The sequence below is a fragment of the Alosa alosa genome, chromosome 19 (assembly GCF_017589495.1).
Source record: "Alosa alosa isolate M-15738 ecotype Scorff River chromosome 19, AALO_Geno_1.1, whole genome shotgun sequence".
Lineage (NCBI taxonomy): Eukaryota > Metazoa > Chordata > Actinopteri > Clupeiformes > Clupeidae > Alosa > Alosa alosa.
The window spans coordinates 17,056,575-17,075,243 of NC_063207.1; the positions used below are offsets into that span (position 1 = coordinate 17,056,575).

Consider the following 18,669-nt stretch of genomic DNA (forward strand, 5'->3'; position numbering starts at 1 on the left):
GTTTTTTTAGCAATTGTGGAAAACTGTAAGTGTTCCTTTAATTTCTTTGAGCAGTATAGATAGACAGCGATCCAACATGGAAGACTATATTAATTGACCCATGGGGGGCCACAATGATGTGTTTTCATGGGTATCTGATACCTCCATGTCCATCATGTAAATGTGTGGGATGCATCTCATCAGCTATCTCAGCAGCAGAGTTAGACCTTGTGAATTTGGGAGAACTATGCCCATGAATTTTTGCGCTCTGGTGGTTCTGGTTTGATTTTTATGAATCTGATGATGGACTATTTCTCTCGTCAGATTTCAGGTCTGAGATTTGTCGTATGACAATATACAAAGTAAAGTTTGTGTCATGTTTTTCTACGACTTAAAGAATGCATTTATGGTTTTATAAACTTTAATATTACTGCAGTTATTATGAGATTTTCAAGGCCTGTACACATCTTGACCAGACCAGCAGTCAAAGAGTGGGGTGCAGGAGGAGACAGTAGACACTAGTCCTTTCATATGATGGCCAAGAGAGAGAGGATGATGCCAGCTGGTGAGGATAAGAGCAAGGACAAGTAACAGGTAGACATTGTATGCTATGAAGTAAATAAGATAAGAAAGCCCTGCTTACGCCCAGCTGGGTAGAACCAGAAAGACCCAGAACTAGACAGTTTTGCACATGTTTTTATGCATGATGGGAAGATGGTTTCCACCAATATTTGTAACCCTGGTAGATGCTGATTGGCCAAAAGGTGTCTTTCGAGAATGGCACGAGGAGAGGGCTCTTTTCTAAGGTTAAGGGGTATAAAAGATAGGCCGCAGCCATCTTTAAGTCAGATCTCATCGGGGGGCGCCAGCTGATGACATCTCACCTTACTCTATTGCTTAACGACTGGTCTGGACATCGTTTAGGCTGGACTATCACTGCATTACGGTGAACAAAGATCAACAGTCTTCAGAGATCTCCTGTCTGCATTGTCTCCTTCGGACGCCTTGTTCCAGAGTGCTAATTAGTAAATAGTTAAGTGATTTAATTGCTAATTGGATTCGAGAAGTGGACCAGTTTTCCTCGACATTTGCTTTCATGTGCTTTTATTTTGTTTTCTGAAGAGATGCCAACATAATACTGTATCTGCTCCCATCTTTCATACAAGGTGGTTTCAATTTGCTATTTGTTTTTGTTTGTTTGTTTGTTTTGTTTTTTTAGCTTATTTGTAGCTTTGCTCTGTTAAAGAAAGGTATTGGGTAGTTTGTATTTAACTTGTTGGAAAGGTGAGAGTCCTGTTTCCAGCATGTGGCTATATATGGGATGTCATACTTGATTTGTACTGTGATGTAACACTAATCTCTAACTATTACTGCAATTGAACTGGGTTCAACTTGGACTGTGTGAAGATCACTTCACTCTTATGTGTTTCTGTTACCACACCAATCACCTTTTTTTATTTCTCTCTTTTTGTGATGCTACAAACATATCTCCATACCTATGCCCTTTCATATTTAATCTTTTTATTCCTTTTCTCTCATCTGCTCCCTCCCTCCTTCTCTCAGGACGGGGGTCTGTCCTATGGGATGGATGAGTCTCAGCAGGACCTGTATGAGGAGCGACTGAAGGAGGTCTTCCACAGCTTCGATGCCAGCGGCGCAGGGCTCCCTCAGCCCTGAGGAGCTCACTGATCTCTGCCAGTCCCTGCAGCTGCAGGAGGCCGAGCCCACCCTTCTCAACACCCTATTACAGAACCAGGACCAGCTGACAGGCAGGGTAAGCATCCAATGGCGGTGAGGTCGGAGGCCGTCGAGAGCAGTGATGTCATCGGGGCGCTTTCTAATTATCTTAAGCTCCAAGTGGTCACATGCCCAAGGTTACATACACTAACCTTCACTAAATAACATAAAGAGCATACACATTAATTAGCTAATGAAATTGAAGTTCCACTTGTCTGGGTTGTTTAAGGGTCTAAAGCAAGCACTGTGTATAGCAGCAGCTCAGGTGAGTGGGAAGTAAGGCAGACTGAGAAAAGGCCTCATGTGCCGTTCACCATTTCCTGCTCAAACCCCATTCACCTGCGCGTTATCCAAATAATAGCAATATAGACAAAAGTAGAGGGACAAAATGCAATTGGCAAATGCTCTTGGAGGGAAAGGAAAGCGGAGAGAGGGGGATGAAGAGGGAGAGGGGGATGAAGGGGATGAAGAGGGAGAGGGGGATGAAGAGGGGGATGAAGAGGGAGAGGGGGGAAATTAGCGTTGAGGAGTGTCTCAAGCTGTCTGGGTCTGCAGCTGTACTGTAGACTGTAGATATGGCAGCAGCAGCCTTTGTCCGTTGTTGTCACAGCGACCAGGCAAACAGGCCTATGTGTCTGTTTGGAGGACATTGATTAGTAGAGAGAGAGAGGGAGAGAGTGGTGCTTGAGCACCAGGGGCCCCCTCTCTCTGTCCCTCAACAGTCATCAGACACATACACACCACAAGATAAAAGCATGCTCACAAGCAGTTCACAAAGGTGACCAATTGGTGCAAGTCAAATCACTGAGCCCCTATTTTGAGAGTAATGGGGAGGGGGTGCTCCTCATACTGATTTTTGAAGTCTCTATCCCAACACACTGGGAGTGTGTGTCTGTGTGTGTGTGTGTGTGTGTGTGTGTGTGTGTGTGTAGGCAGTGGGTGAGCTCCCCCACTCCATCTCCTAATGGCAGTGCACGCGCACACAAAGGACGTGAATATGCATCAAGTTACTGGCAGGCAGACAGCTGCTACCCTTGTTTCCTCCACTCCAGCAAAGACCCTCCTCCTCCTCCTCCTCCATGCCCCACACTTCAGGTCTCCACCAGACATTTTATGATGCCTAAGCTCCAAACAATGTCAGGCCTTATCTACCAGACCGTTGAAATCAAGGCTAGTAGACCGAGTTACTGAGCAACAGGTTCCCATAGCATCCTATGGACCCTTTCAACAATAAAAACAAAAACAATGCTTGAACGTTCTATTTGGGCCCCAATCTACTTCCTCTGCATTAAGATAACATATGGAATGTTAAAACGGAAGTCTTGTGGGGCCAACTATGATGCTGATAATGGAACTCCCTTGAAAGGGTCCATAGAGACCATGAACATGGAGGGTGCTGTATGTACACACGTTCTTGTCTGACTGAATGCTCTTCTGTGTTGTGTTCTACAGGTGGATTTTGAGCAGTTTAAGAATGCGTTGATTCTGGTGTTGTCCTCGACTATCGGAAACCCAGCTGAGAGTGAAGAGGCGGCAGCACAATCAGGTATCCCAGGGAAACCATCTGTTGTCATGTTAAACAACATAAATATAAAAGTGCAACGAGGTTGAAAGGTTTATTGGTTTTGGTCTTTGTTGAAGCAGTGGTGTAATGTGATTACTTGCACAGTATGTCCTTATAGAAATGTTCACTCAAATTGCTCTGAAACTAAAAGGACAGTGAGGTAGCAGGGTGTCTTGTTCAGCTATCTCATTTGCTGTTTGTAATCTAAATACCTCAGACATGAGCTGCCTTTTGCAGCAAAGGTCATGGTAATTGTGTGTGTGTGTGTGTGTGTGTTTGTGTGTGTAGGCAGTGGGTGAGCTCCCCACTCCATCTCTAATGGCAGTGCACGCCAACAAAGGGCGATGAATATGCATCAAGTTACTGGCAGGCGAACAGCTGCTACCCTTGTTTCCTCCACTCCAGCAAAGACCCTCCTCCTCCTCCTCCTCCATGCCCCACACTTTGGGTCTCCACCAGACATTTTATGATGCCTAAGCTCCAAACAATGTCAGGCCTTATCTACCAGACCGTTGAAATCAAGGCTAGGTAGACCGAAAGTTACTGAGCAACAGGTTCCCATAGCATCCTATGGACCCTTTCAACAATAAAAACAAAAACAATGCTTGAACGTTCTATTTGGGCCCCAATCTACTTCCTCTGCATTAAGATAACATATGGAATGTTAAAACGGAAGTCTTGTGGGGCCAACTATGATGCTGATAATGGAACTCCCCTTGAAAGGGTCCATAGAGACCATGAACATGGAGGGTGCTGTATGTACACACGTTCTTGTCTGACTGAATGCTCTTCTGTGTTGTGTTCTACAGGTGGATTTTGAGCAGTTTAAGAATGCGTTGATTCTGGTGTTGTCCTCACTATCGAAACCCAGCTGAGAGTGAAGAGGCGGCAGCATCAATCAGGTATCCCAGGGAAACCATCTGTTGTCATGTTAAACAACATAAATATAAAAAGTGCAACGAGGTTGAAAAAAGGTTTATTGGTTTTGGTCTTTTGTTGAAGCAGTGGTGTAATGTGATTACTTGCACAGTATGTCCCATAGAAATGTTCCTCAAATTGCTCTGAAACTAAAAAAAGGACAGTGAGGTAGCAGGGTGTCTTGTTCAGCTATCTCATTTGCTGTTTGTAATCTAAATACCTCAGACATGAGCTGCCTTTTGCAGCAAAGGTCATGGTAATTGTGTGTGTGCGTGTGTGTGTGTGTGTGTGTGTGTGTACACGTACGTGTCTGTCTGTATATCTTGATTGGCTGTCTGTCTGTGGCCATCTGAAAACATGAAGCATTGCCGGTCGTCATGGCTACTGTGGGATGTGTCAGCATAGGTATGATGATGCAGCTGGGCGCTGTGCCAGTGGAGTAACAGGCTGCCCGGGTCCAAAACTGCAGCAGAGTGCCCCCCTTAGTGCCCAGATCTAAAACAGCAGTACAGTGCCCCAACCTGGTGCCCAGGTCTTGAGTCACAGTGCAGAGGTCCCAGAGGTAGCTTTCCAGACTACAGAGGAATGGCTGCTTTTAGTAGCAGACTAAAGATCTAGATCCTGTCCAGTTTTAGCCTGTTTAAACAAGTTCACCTTACCCAAAGCGTAGCTATAGTAAAATGTGCGTTAGCACAACAGTTGTTTATAGTGAAGGCATAAGCTCACCAATTCCACATCCTTAGGTTGATGACCATTTTTGAGAGTTTTGGTTTGTCCAAGCAGTTCTCATCATTTTCTGCGAGGTGAAAAGAGACAACTTGTTATTACTTTGCTTTTACTTTCCTTATCTTTCTTGGTCCCTTCCCTTTCAAAAGAGATTCTTGGTTTTTGCTTCAGCTTTAAAGAGTTTCAGAATGACACGTTGACCGCCAGTGTTCCCTTCTTTGTGTGTGGTGTGCGTGTTATAGTTGGCTTAACAGACTCTGTGAGGCCACAGTACAGTGATGTAACTGAGTAGAGACTGTTCACTTCCCAAAGATTGAAGGATCAGTTGTATATAGCCTGATGCAGTCTTGTCTTCTACTTAAACAACACACTTCTCTTTAATCTTCATCACTCAGAGGAAGACTCTGTGTCAAGTTGATGGAGCACAGTGGATAATCTAGTTGTAGTCACAAACCCAAGGGTGTTGTAGCCTCTGGGAAAAACACATTAATATGTGTTTGACGAATATACACAGTGTGTGTTAATTTACATCAATAATATCCATGTATCCAGATGGATAAAGTGTGTTAAGTCAAAGGGACAAGGTAACAGAGGGTAAGGGAGTCAAGTTTTTCAGGAGGATAATGCCATAAAGTCAAGTGTAAGTCAAGAGAATTCCGGTGTGATATTGACCTAAAGTGTGTTGAAACATGACTCGGGCATCGGCCTAGCCATGCAAATAAATCACGGTTTTACACCATTTATGAGGCTCAAAGTAGCTCCACACTTCATTGGTAGACTTCGGAGGATGAACAGTGATTTATTTGCATGGCTAGGCTGATGCCCGAGGCACCCCCTTTAAAAACCTGCATCGGCTAACTAGCGCCAGATTTCGGAAATCAGGGGACAAGTCGATAAGAGCTGTGAGACATACGTTCACACTTGGTATCATGTTTCAACACACTTTAGGTCAATATCACACCGGAATTCTCCTTTAAAGGAGAATTCTGGGGATTTTTCACATAGATGTCTGTGACCACTTTATGAACTTAAAGGAGACTGTAGGAGAGGGCACATTATTTACCATCATGTAAGAGCGCTCTAGAATCTCTAGTCTGCCATGTTATTCCCTTTATTCTCTTTATTTGGTTTGGTATGCTTTTCTCCTATTATATTGCCTTTTTTAATGCAGAGACTTTAATCTTTACTTATGTAATTAAATTAAATATTGAATATAATCTTTTCTACTTTCATTAAGAGATCAGTGGTCAGAAAAAAGTCTTTATGGCCTGTTAATCACTGTGTGCTTGTTCTGTCTCCTCTCCTCTGATGTTCTTTCCCGTCTGGTCTTCTTCTCTCCCTCTCCTGCAGACGACTCGCCTCCAGACTCTCCGGAGGTCCATCCCAAGTTTGTGAAGGGGACTAAGCGCTACGGCCGGCGCTCCACCCCAGAGTTTATCGAGGGCCTTGGGGAGTTCTCCGCAGCTGCCTCAGAACAGGAGGGAGGGCCGTCAGAGGGGCAGAGGGCTGAAGAAGAGGAGGATGAGGAGGATGAAGAGAATGAGGAATCCGCAGTACCCAGGAAACGTGAGGTATGACATGGACTGCTGGAGTCTGTTATGATTTGTCTATGAACGAGAATGGGGAGCAAGGGATGGGGAGGCACATTTCTTACGCATTACAGAAAGCATTACAGTGATGGGTCATCTTTTGGAGCAGTTTGCTGGGCAATAATGTGACTGGTTGCTAATATTCGGATTAGATGATAGCAAATTGCCCACTGATTTACTTTCTCCAGATAGTGGGTAAGTGCCTGAACAGCACTGGTCAGTAATATTGTCTGGCAACATTGCTCAGAAGGTTGCCCTGTATCACCAAGTCTGAGTTATATGGAGCTTCTTGGATGAACAAAGTACTGTGCTTTTTCCATTTTGGCATCTTATGATGCATATATTCTTGCTGATCCCCTCCTTTGATAAGGATGACAAGTTAAGACCGGGATCACTAACAGGGAAAACAATGTGGTGGAATCATTTCAGCCTGCTAATGTGCTAATCCTATTGGCTCCACTGCTTCACCCTAAAGGAAGAAGGTGAAGCAATTAGTGAATGGTGCCATTTGCAACTTGAAAAAGTTAATTTTGTGCTCTGGACATCCGCAGTCCAAGGGTGTTCTAGGAAGTATTGGGCACTGTGTGCTTGTAAGTATGGAAAGCTGTAATGCTTCCAGGCCGGCCACACACACAGACACACACACACACACACACACACACCTTCACACACACACACACACCTTCACACACACACACACACACACCTTCACACAGACACCTTCACACAGACAGTCTTGGCTGCTCATCCCTAGTCTATATTATATTCTTTAGTGCCGTAGCCACACTGCTGCGTTATTCTTAGCTAATAAGCTTACCGTGCTCAGAGATTCAAACTCTTACCCGAGGCTCTGCTTACTTACCAAGCCATTGCACTCTACATAACTACTGTAGGCTTTCACTCTCCCTCCGCCAGTGTGTGTGTGTGTGTGTGTGTGTGTACACACACACACACACACGCACAAACACAAACACCAAAAGCCTTGAAGAGGGTTACTTACAAGTTTTACAGATATTAAATTAACATTGCCGTGTTTTTCTTTTTTGGTATCTGTCAAGAAAGCCACAGCTGTAGATTTGACTGTTTTCTTGGACGGTGTAAACCATAATAAAAAGTGTGTGTTTTTCTAACAGAAGGAATGTGAAGGCCAGGCCTTTGGCCATGATGTTAATTGTCTATGCTGTGTTATTGTTGCCAAGGCAACAGCCGTTTGCACCCCCTCCCATACACCCCTTGTGTTGACAAAGCAGAACGACCTCCTTTCTCTCAGACAATATCAAATGTGTGTGTGTGTGTGTGTGTGTGTGTGTGTGTGAAGGAGGGAGAGCAAGCGAGGAGTAGAAGGAGGTTTGTGTGTGTGAGACACAGGGGGGTGTGTGACAACGAGGTCATTGAAAGGGTCAGAGCACACGCCGTCATTAATCCTCTGCTATGTGTGTGTGGATTAACCAGATTTAAATTAATTTCTTGTTTCCAAATATTAGTGTCTCTCTTGCTCTTGCTCATTTGGAAATAGAACAGTTACGATCGCGGATCTGGTAGATTATTTATCTTTTTGCTTTTGTCCCTTTTTACCTGCTTCACTGGTGACATTGTGCGTATAACAGGTTCTCTTATTTTAGTCTAAAACTATGCATCCTAATGAAGTCCTCAAATTCAATTTGCTTGACATATTTGTTTCGGTTTTGAGAACCTATTGTCTTCATTTCTCCTTTTATTGGTGTGTACTTCCATCCACTAACCATATCCCTTATCCTTTGGCTTTGTCATGTGCCATGTATGTATGTATGTATGTATGTGTGTGTGTGTGTGTGTGTGTGTGTGATTAGCTGTGTGAGCCGCAAAGTGTGTTTAGGGGGTGTAATCCTCCGCTCTCATCTGCATTAAATAATGATCCACCTAGCAGGACTTCTCCTGACATAGAGAGAGAGACACACACACACACACACACACACACACACACACACACGCATGCATGCACACACCCTTATGAGTAATTCCTTTTGTATGTGAAGGCCAGACTATAAATTATGAGAGGAATTTGATCTATCCAGTAAAACGGTGAGCTGTAGACCTTGACAAAAGTGAAAAGTCAAATTGTTATTTTGGACCACTTATATTGTCAGTGGACTGAATTGTATAAAAACAATATACTATCTTTTGAAATGAAATGGAAGGAAATGTGTTTAATGTAGATCATCATTGTTTAATGTAGATCATTATTGTTTAATGTAGATCATTATTCATCAAAGGTAGTAGTCTCTGAAAGGTGTCTGTCAAAGAGATGGGGTGATTAGGTGTGTCTGTGGTTTGTTGTGTGTGTGTGTGTGTGTGTGGCTAGGATACATCTGCATTTAGTCCACACTGGGGTTCATATCCAAGTGATGGCCATAACACACACACATGCACACACACACACAAATAGTCTCTCTCATTCTGATGTATTCTAATCTGAACCCTCGTAACAATGTGCAGCCGCAGGAGAGACAGATGGAAAAGGGGAGTAGATGGGGGAGGTTAGGGGTTGCGACTGAGCGCTAGCAAGTCTGATCAGGAACAATGGACACACACACACCCCTTGATGCAGATGCCAATGCACTCCAGAAGACTGGGAGCCCATCTGCTCAGCTCAGTCTGACCTTCCAACAATGAGTTTTCACACTGCACTGCATTACAATGCGTACACACACACACACACACACACACGCACCCCCCACACCACAAGTCCATGAAGTCCAATGCATCTTGTCAACACACACATGCCATGAAAGTCTTCCACAGGCTCCTGGATTTTGCTATGGATCTCCAGTTGACCGACTGGCAATTGACAAGGCAAAATTTTGGAAAGCTAGCCAGATTAACCTCTCCCAATGCTCTGCTCAGTACAATACCTTAAGAACCTTAACCTGCTTGGACACATTTCACTTCATCAAAAACCTTCACTCCACCAAATTGCTGCCCCTTCAGTTGGTAAATGATGGAACACCTCTGGTTACAACGTGCTGTAGAAGGGCACCGCCACGTGTGGATACGTTTCTCCATAGCTGTGTATTCAGTAAATCATACCCATAGACCTCAGCAGGCTGTCGCTTGACCCTCTCCCTTTTCATCCTAATGAGTTGGCTGCCCTCTCTCTCTGGTCAGTTCTCACCCCCTCCCCCGTTCCACACTTTCTTTTTTCACCCACAAAAGGAGAAAATCACGGGAGAATGTTGATTGACAGCAGATTAGTGAAAGAAAAGCAATGGGATGCAATGTGGTGTTTTGGGGATTTACTGCACTATATTGCCTGTGTTATTTTCTGTAGTCCTATATCTAAAGTTAACATGCTGAATGTATGTGAGTGTTATTTGCATTCTTTTGTTAGCGATAACGCTATTCATTTTGTGAGAACATTTGCTTTTGTTGTCCCTAACATTCCTGTGGTGATATTGAGGATACGAAGCATGTGTGAATTTCTATATACCGTAATTTATTTGCTTTATTCTGGTTCTGTTCTTCTATTCTGATATGAAATTGGATGGGCTGATGGTATGTGGTTATTTTGTTGTGCACAGCTCTGTGACTGATGTTACATGTGTGTTTCTTGTCTCGCAGCGCTGGAACACTCACGGAAGCAGCCCAGAGGAATATGAGGCTGAGGGTGAGCCTATAATACTTCATATAGAACCTTATATAATGTACCTTTTATATTTTAGAACATCACACACTTACTTACTTACACACTTACTGAGCCTCATCCCACTTAAATCTTGCCTGTCGTTTTCTAACGACTGGCATCAAAATATGTATGTTTGAAAGGCTAGTTGTGCTCGTGGTCGATTCAGAGCCTAAACCTAATGGTCGCCATGAATCTGTTCGCAGGTCAGCTTCACCTGTGGAACCCGGATGAGCCTGGCACGCCCCGTGGCTCTATGTGCATGCCCATCTCCGAGCGGCAGGAGGAGCGCTTACATGCCGCCTGTGCCGAGCTGGCGCTGCCTTGGGACCAGCCAGCCACGCAAGAACAGCTGTTCACACTCTGTCAGCACCTGGGCCTGGAGGTGTGTGTCTGTGTCCATGTCCATGTCATGCCCACGCCTGAATGTGTGTGTGCACATATATGCACAGGTGTTCAGGCCCAACTGTGTGTGTGTGTGTGTTTGAGTGTACCAGAGTACTACAACTGATGGAGTATATGGGATTAATGAGGCAGACAGTAACTATAGTGGGATTAGAGAGAAAGTGAGCGTGATTGGGCTAAAGAAAGAACAGGTGACCTAGACACCAGAGATTACCTTGCAGTGACCTGACCACACATATCTCCGGAGGCATTTTTAGTGGGTAGAGTCACACAGGGATACGTTACTATACTGTAGTATATAAGAATGTTCATAATGTCATGCATCATAGAATCAAGCCTGTGATTCTGTCTGTGTGTCTGTTATTTTGTGTATGTAGTTGAATGATGACCTGCTGCAGTGTTTGGATGTGGAGGGAGACATGAATGTGTTGGATTTCATGCGCTACATCATTAGCCAGAGTCAGCCCCCCACCCCCTCATCCTCGACACCCTACCGACAGCTGAAACGGCATCACTCTACACAGGTACTACACACACACACACACACACACACACAGACAAACACACATACTGTACACACATCTATCATTTGCACAGATGTCATCGCTGGACACCGAACTGCTATGCAGAAGTCTTTTACAGGCTCCCTAATGTTGCTGTTGATTTCTTGTTGCCAAACTGGAGCCACTGGCAGTGCTAAATATTAGGAATTTTGCCATATTACCAGATTGATCTCACACACACACACACACACTGACACCCACAGGTTCATTCATGCCCTTAATTGTGTCTGTGTAGCCCTTTGATGAGAGTGGTCGCAGGACGAGTATCGCCACCAGCACCATTGGCCTGCGTCTCTTCTCTACGTTGGATGATGGCACCGGACATACAGCAGCAGAGGAACTGGTGGATGCCTGGATGGACGAGGGCATTGAAAACAGTCCAGAGGTTCTTGAGGTGAAGCCCACTTTCACTCGCTCTCACACATGCGTGAACACACACACACACTCTCTCTCTCTCTCTCTCTCTCTCTCTCTCTCTCTCTCTCTCTCTCTCTCTCTCTCTCTCTCTCTCTCTCTCTCTCTCTCTCTCTCTCTCTCTCTCTCTCTCTCTCTCGCTTTCCTTTGTTGAATTTAGAATAAACAGCACTATGGAGTGGACATTTGGAAGAATATGCATCAGTTATGTACAGGTTTTGCCTACTATTGTGTGTGTGTTTGTTTGTTTGCATGCAGGCTCTGGAGTTTAGTCTGGATGGGCGGGTGAATCTGAGCGAGCTGACAATGGCTCTAGAGAACGAGCTGATGATGACAACGAAAAACAACATCCACAGAGCGGCACTGGCGAGCTTCAAGGCAGAGATCCGACACCTTGTGTGAGTGTGCCCCTGCAAGCACCAGCATTAAACTTCCAGACTTCCAGCTTCCAAAGGCTTTTCCCAGATTGTAATCACAGCTGTCCATTTGTCACATAGGGGAAGGTGTCTGAAGTTTCCAGACTGTTCTTGTTTGGTTTTTGTTTATCATGTGTATTTGTTTGTTTTTTTTTGTTTTGTTTTGTTTTTTTTCCCCCTTGCTCTGCACTTAATAGTTGCCTTTCCTACTGCAGTCTTGATTTCAAGTTGCCCTTTCTATATGTATCTACCATTATTGATTTTCTCATTGCACTAATGTACAATTAATTTACAACTAATTTTGTGTTTTTGTGTGTGTGTGTGTGTGTGTGTGTGTGTGTGTGTGTGTGTTAGTGAGCGTGTGGACCTGGAGCTGCGGGAAAAGGAGAAGATTCGTTCTGATCTGGAGAAGGCTGAGAAGCTCAAGTCCCAGCTGGCCTCTGAGGTAGATGAGCACCACTTTGCCATCGAGCGCCACAACGAGCATAACCTGCGGTGAGCCCCTTGACCTTTGACCTTTCTCGTTATGATTATCCAGCTCGTGCGCATGCATATTTCGGCCCCATTAAAATACCACCATTTGGCTTTTGATGGTGTTTAAAATGCATGAAGGATTCAGCCTTGGATTTCATGAATGTCATTGTGTATGTATAGCACTAATCTCCAGATATGCTATTGCTTACCCTGACTCAATATTTTAACCTGTTACCACAGGAAATGCATGTTAAGTTCAATTTCCATTTTGTCAAAAGATTCTGACAGCATCAGTCTTGTGTTCACTGTATTTCACTTGCTTACGGTGTAGTGATTCCCTTCTCGCTTTTGTCTACATCCCCACCCCACCCACACACCATTCCCCTATGGCTCTCCCCTCTGCAGTAAGCTAGAGCTGGAGCACAAGGAGAAGCTGGCGGCGCTGCGTTCAGAGCTGACCCGAGAGATGGACCGGCTGCAGCAGCAGGCCAGCCAGCAGCGTGAGGAGCTGGAGGCCGAGATCGTCAAGATCCGTGAGGACGAGACCTTCCTGCGGGAGCATCTCTCTCTCACAGCCAAAGTATGAGGGCAGCGCCATTACTGTAGTAATCCATATATTACATGTATTTATTTCTGTTGGTAAAATAGTATACGTAGATATTGGAACAAAAAGATTTTCAAATGTCTTGGGTTTCGTAGAGCTTATTCTTCCCAATAACTAGTAGAATTTTGCTTCTCCAGTTGAAAGTAACTTGTACCTTCTGTAGGAAAATAGCCGCCTGGAAGCAGAGCTGCTGGACAGCACAGAGAGGCTTGTGGAGGCTGAGAACCAGGTCAGCAAGCTGCAGAAGAACCTGGACAACGTCCTCAAAGAAAAGGTGACAAAAGGTTTTTGGGATTTAAGATGGATTGCTACTGTGCATAGAATTTTTTTTTTTTTTTTTTTTTTTTTTTTTTTTTCTTGGCCTTTACTTCATAATTTTACTTTGCAGTTTGGAGACCTTGACCCAGGAAGCGCTGAGTTCTTCCTGCAGGAGGACCGTCTGCGACAGCTTCGCAGCAACTATGAGCTCCAGTGCAGAGTAAGTCTCTACTCTTCCCTCCTCCCCAACTATTCTCTCTCACACTCCATCTTTTTCCCCCACTCTCTCCTCATTATGTGTGTTTGTGACATGGTTTGTGTGTTTCACAATTTGTCATTAACATTGGGTTTTAGATTATACCTCTAATGCATGTGTTCAAGTCTCGAATGACTCTATTTTTATGAGTTATTATAAGACGCTCTGTGTTGTGTTGTGTAGGAGCTGCAGGATCGTATCGATGAGCTGCAGGCCCAGCTGGAGGAGTTTCAGGTGGTCGGCCGAGCGCCCCCACCCTCCTCACTGCTCTCTCTGTCTGATGAGCTTGAGAACAAGAGCCCGGGCATGGAGTCAGACCAGGGTAACAGCTCTCATATTTTACCTTATAGGATCATTGTGTGTTCACCGGTGTGGTAGTATGGCTGAGGCAAAGAACATGGCATGAGCGTTATTTCTTTATCTGTGTTTAGATGTTAAATGGGAATTATATGTATGCAGAATTGTTAATATAACAGAACTACTCGAGTTTGCACTATTGCTTTGTAAGTCTACAGCAAAGCCTTTGCTCTAACTGATTGATCACCTTAACTGAGTGTTTGTTTAATATATATGCATATAGGTCTGGGGCTAGAGGAGAGTCAGCCCTTTAACATGTCTCTAGAGACAGAAATGCTCCTGGAGCGGCTGAAGGAGCAGCACTTTAGAGAGATGGAGAGCATCAAAGAGCAGGTGAGGCAGACCTCTATCATAAGGAAATGAGTAGCAAGATTCTGTGTGCCTGCAGAGCAGTGTCCAATTTTTTTGTTGAAATACTGGAAAGTCATTTTTACTCTCCCCTGCTGTAGAGGGCAAAATATACTGTAATCGGCCCCTACTCAAACCCAGTGTGTGTACATGTACTGTTTGGGTCACAGGTGAGCGAGTACCAGCAGCGTCTGGAGGAGCAGCAGGCAGTGCAGGATGAGCTGAGGAGCACACTCTCCTCTCAGCACCAGGAGGAGGTGCAGGCCCTCAGGGATGAGGTGGCACTCGTTCTCTCTCGGGCACACAAGCTCCAGAATCAACTGGACCAGGTATGCTAACCCATAGCTTCTCAGCTATAACATAATTATAATTCAAAACATAATGTGTGTAGCAGACACTGTATGCAGTGACTTTAAGTGCCACTATTTCATCCTGTGTTGTCTTTACCTCAGGTGGAGGAGGAGCGAATGAATTTGGAGGAGAACCAGGTTGAGGAGCGAGAGGCTCTGGAGAGGCGACACCAGGAGAGGATGTCCTCCCTCCAGCATGATCTTGAGGAATCGCTGGCTCAGGCCGGTGAGCTCCAGGAGCAGCTGAAAACTGTGGAGGCACGTCACGCAGACGCTATGGATGAGCTGGAGAAGGAACACTCTGATAAGATCCACCAACTGGAGCAGCAACAAGAGGAGGCATTTAAGACCAGAATGGAGGAGGAGAGGCAGAAGCTTCAGGGAGACAGGGAGGAGGAGGAGAAGAGGATATTGGACAAGTGGGAACAGGAGAGGGAGCAGCTTCAGAAGAGCCACGAGGAGGATCTTGTTGCTCGGCTTGAGGAAGCAAAGAGGACACTTGAGGAGGACAGCAAGGACCTGCAGAGGAGACTTACAGAGGAATGGGAACAGGAGAAAGGCCAGCTAGAGGGGCAGCATAAGGAGGTGCTGGAGGCCCTGCTGGTGGAGGAGGGAATGAGGCTCCTCAAGGAGCAAGAGCAGAAGGAGGCCAAGCTCAGGGAGCAGTGGGAGGAGGAGCAAGCTCTTTTGGAGGAGCAGCATGAGGCCTCCCTTCAGGACTGTCTGGCCAAGGAAAGGGAGCGGCTCCGGGACGTCGAAGAGGAGATAGAGAGGAGGTTGTCAGAGGAGTTTGAGAAGGAGAAATCCCAACTTGAAGAGCAGTATGAATGTGAGCTACAGGAGAGGTTGGAGGAAGAGAGGGTCAAACACCGGCAAGAGAAGGAGGAGGTAGAACGGAGGTGGCAGGACACTCTGGAGGAGGAGAAGGCCCGTCTGGAGGAGAGCAACCGAGAAGCGATTCAGGAGCTCAGCTCCAAACATAGCGAGGAGCGGGAGAGACTCAGCGGCCTGCTGGACAAACTCAGGGACGACATCGCACTGGAAAGGTACGTGTTCAACTTTGTGGGTTGGGAGGGCAAGGGTCATAACTTGACTTTCACATTGACTTAAAGCAGTTTACGTTTTTCTATTCTATTCTACATCGAACAAAATTCACTACATGTCTAACTACCTAGACTTTCTGAACAGTTGTTAAAAGTTGTCTCTGTACATAGGGGTGGTGTGTGCATATACAGTAGGTAAGTGAAAGGGGAGCTGTGGGTTGTTAACTTTCCCTGATTGACCATATGCAGGAGGGAACTGGAGAGCCACTTCTCCCAAAGAATCACAGAGGTTGAGGCTCGATTCTCAGGTGATCAGGAGGCTGTGTCAGAACGCTTCCAGGCAGACGTTCATAGCCTCGAGCAGCACTACCAGAGCGAACTTCAGGCACTCTCTAAGCACCACACAGAAGAACGGACCAACTGGGAGGCAGAAATGGAAGCTGCAAACCAAGAGGCAGAAAATCAGCTGAAGGTCCTGAAGGAAACCTTACAACTGGAAAAGGAGACTTTCACCCAGGAGCTATCCAAAGAGCGTGAAGATTTTGAGCAACATCACAAAGGAGAAATGGAGGCCCTCAGGCTCAAGAACCAGGAGCTCCAAAATGAGCTGGAGAGCTTTATTAGTGCAGCGCAGACCAAAGAGATCGAGCTCAGCCGGCAGCTGAACGAGCTCCACGACCGACTGCAGGAGAACCTTGATGCAAAAGACGAGCTACTGGCCCAGTCAGAGAGAAAGGCCTTGGAGGTGGAGCTGCTTCTCCGACAGGCGGCTAATGACTTTGAGCAGGAGCGCACTGATCTGCAGGCCAGCCTGTCCGACCTAGAATCAAGGCATGTTGAGGCGCTTAACCTAGCAGAGACACAGTTGGAAGAGAGGAGGCATCTCCTGGAGGAAAGGGATCAGCTGAAGGCTAAGGTCCAGGAGGTGGAACAGTTGCTCAGGCAGGCAGCAGAGGACTTTGAGAATGAGCGGCTAGAGATGCAGTGCAGCCTGATGGAGCTGGAGGAAAAACTGAAGGAGGCCCAAGCAGCTGCCACCTCGATGGGGGAGAAGACAAATGAGCTGGGAGACCTGGACCTAGAGCTTGATGTAGTGGAAGAGTCAAGTCCAAATGTAGAGGAAACTACTGAATCATTTGAGATATGCGATGAGAAGGCTGATATTGTTGCAGAAATGTGTGAAGGTGAAGAAATTATCATTCTCTCCAATGATTTTGAAGTACCAGAAGGTATAAATGATGATGACGTTGAGAAGGAGGCATCTTGTGATCTTCCTGTGTTTGCTGTACCAATTCCAGAAGAGACCGATGAGGAATTGGCCAAGGAAAACTGTGATGCCAACATGCAAATCACAGTGAGTGAAGTTGCACATGATGAGGAAGAAGGTACTGATGAGACAGAGGCTGATGGCAATGTTCAAGAAGACCCCACAGAAGAGGGGGATTTGAGTGCCAACACTGATGAGAAGGATGTCGTAGATGTTGTGAATGATGCTGATGAAGTAATCTCCAGTACTGATGATGGCCTTACTGAAACCACTGGTGACGTAGAAGGTGCAGAGGAGGAAAACCTGGTTGATCCAGATGAAGGAGCAGACTTTCATCCTGCAGAACCTGCTGACGGGAAAGATGCTGAGAGTGCAACAGTCGCAGACTCACAGGAGACAGAGGATGCAGAGTTCACAGTTGTTACTGAGAAGAATGAAATCATAGATACAGACATTAATACCGAAGATGACCAGGTAGATCTCTCCGGTGTCTCAAATGTAGAAACAAAGGAGAATGTAGAGAAAGCTGAAACTGTAGATGGAGGTGTGATCGAAGTTGTTGAGGCCAAAGTAGAGGATGAAGAAGTTGCTGAGACTGGAGCCGAGATTGTGCATGCTGATGCAGCTGAGCCAGAGGGTGGGCAAGTGGAGGTTTCAGAAGATAAGGAAGTTGACGTTGTACAGGTTCTAGAGGTGGATGTTGTAGATGTGAGTGTAGAGATTGTAGAGGCAGAAGTCACAGTGGCCACAGACACAGATCCTGTACATGTAGAAGAAGTTGAGCACAATAATGTCAGCACAAGGGCAGATGTTGAGGGCATGGAAACAGACAAAAATGAAGGGGAATGTGTTTCTCAGAATGAGACAGATTCCGCCAACGCAGGGTCTGGGACAGGGGCAGATGTTGAGGACACGGGGGCATACAATGAAGATACAGGGGTAGATATGTCAGACCTGGGGGCAGACAATGCAGATCTTGAGGGGACGGGGATAGTTGCAGATGTGGGTGAGACCAGGCAAGTTGTTGAGAACATGGGGGAGGTTGCAGACATCCAGGCAGAAGTTGAGGATATGTCAGTTGAAGTTGTGGACAATGGAATGCCTAATGAGGTACCAGCTTCAAACCCTGATGCAGAGATCAACACAGAAGGAATAGTTATACAGGTCACAGAGGAGAACAAGGAAGAAGGTGCTGACCTGGATGCTGCAGGAGACATTGAGCCTACTGTAGAGGACATGAAGATAATTGAACAGGCCAGTGTTGCTCTCTTCCTGGAGAGGATGAAAGAGCTGGAAAGACAGGCAGAGTTGGTGGCTAAGCTTCAGGAGGACTGTGCTTTAGCAGTAAAGGAGCGTGATGCTTGTGTACAGGAAATCCTAGAGCTGCAGGATAGAGTAGGCCAGTTTCAGGATCAGACACGTGTCCTTGCTCACCTACAGGCTCAGTATAAGGCTGCTACTGAAGACAATCAGTCATTACAGCAACAGGTCTCCCAGCTCCAGCAGCGAACCAATGAGCTAGAGGTAATCTTGGAGGTAAACAGTGAGAGTCTCATCACTGGACAGGAAGCTCTGGTTGAGAACTGTGACCTGAAGTCTGAAATCTCTACCATGACTGAACAAGTCAAGAACCTAGAAATCAAGGCACTAGAACTCACCGACTTACAGATTCGGTACGAGGAGTGCATCTGCGAGAACGTGCGGCTGGCCGACCACAATGAAAAGCTGGAAAAGAGGGTCGTA

At 45.8% G+C, this 18,669-nt stretch overlaps 1 protein-coding gene across 1 annotated transcript in view; it reads left to right on the plus strand.

Annotated features, from left to right (window-relative positions):
- The first annotated feature begins 1,547 nt into the window (after positions 1–1,547).
- The window catches only part of nin (ninein (GSK3B interacting protein)), a 30,239-nt gene continuing 13,117 nt past the window's right edge, over positions 1,548–18,669 (plus strand). The window contains 18 exon segments of the mRNA XM_048228162.1: positions 1,548–1,638; positions 1,640–1,753; positions 3,169–3,262; positions 6,275–6,495; positions 10,111–10,156; positions 10,378–10,556; positions 10,954–11,100; positions 11,375–11,533; positions 11,812–11,951; positions 12,324–12,464; positions 12,849–13,023; positions 13,211–13,321; positions 13,436–13,525; positions 13,745–13,883; positions 14,142–14,251; positions 14,437–14,595; positions 14,719–15,662; positions 15,909–18,667. Coding sequence (XP_048084119.1) covers positions 1,564–1,638; positions 1,640–1,753; positions 3,169–3,262; positions 6,275–6,495; positions 10,111–10,156; positions 10,378–10,556; positions 10,954–11,100; positions 11,375–11,533; positions 11,812–11,951; positions 12,324–12,464; positions 12,849–13,023; positions 13,211–13,321; positions 13,436–13,525; positions 13,745–13,883; positions 14,142–14,251; positions 14,437–14,595; positions 14,719–15,662; positions 15,909–18,667 — 5,803 coding nt within the window. The 5' untranslated portion in view covers positions 1,548–1,563.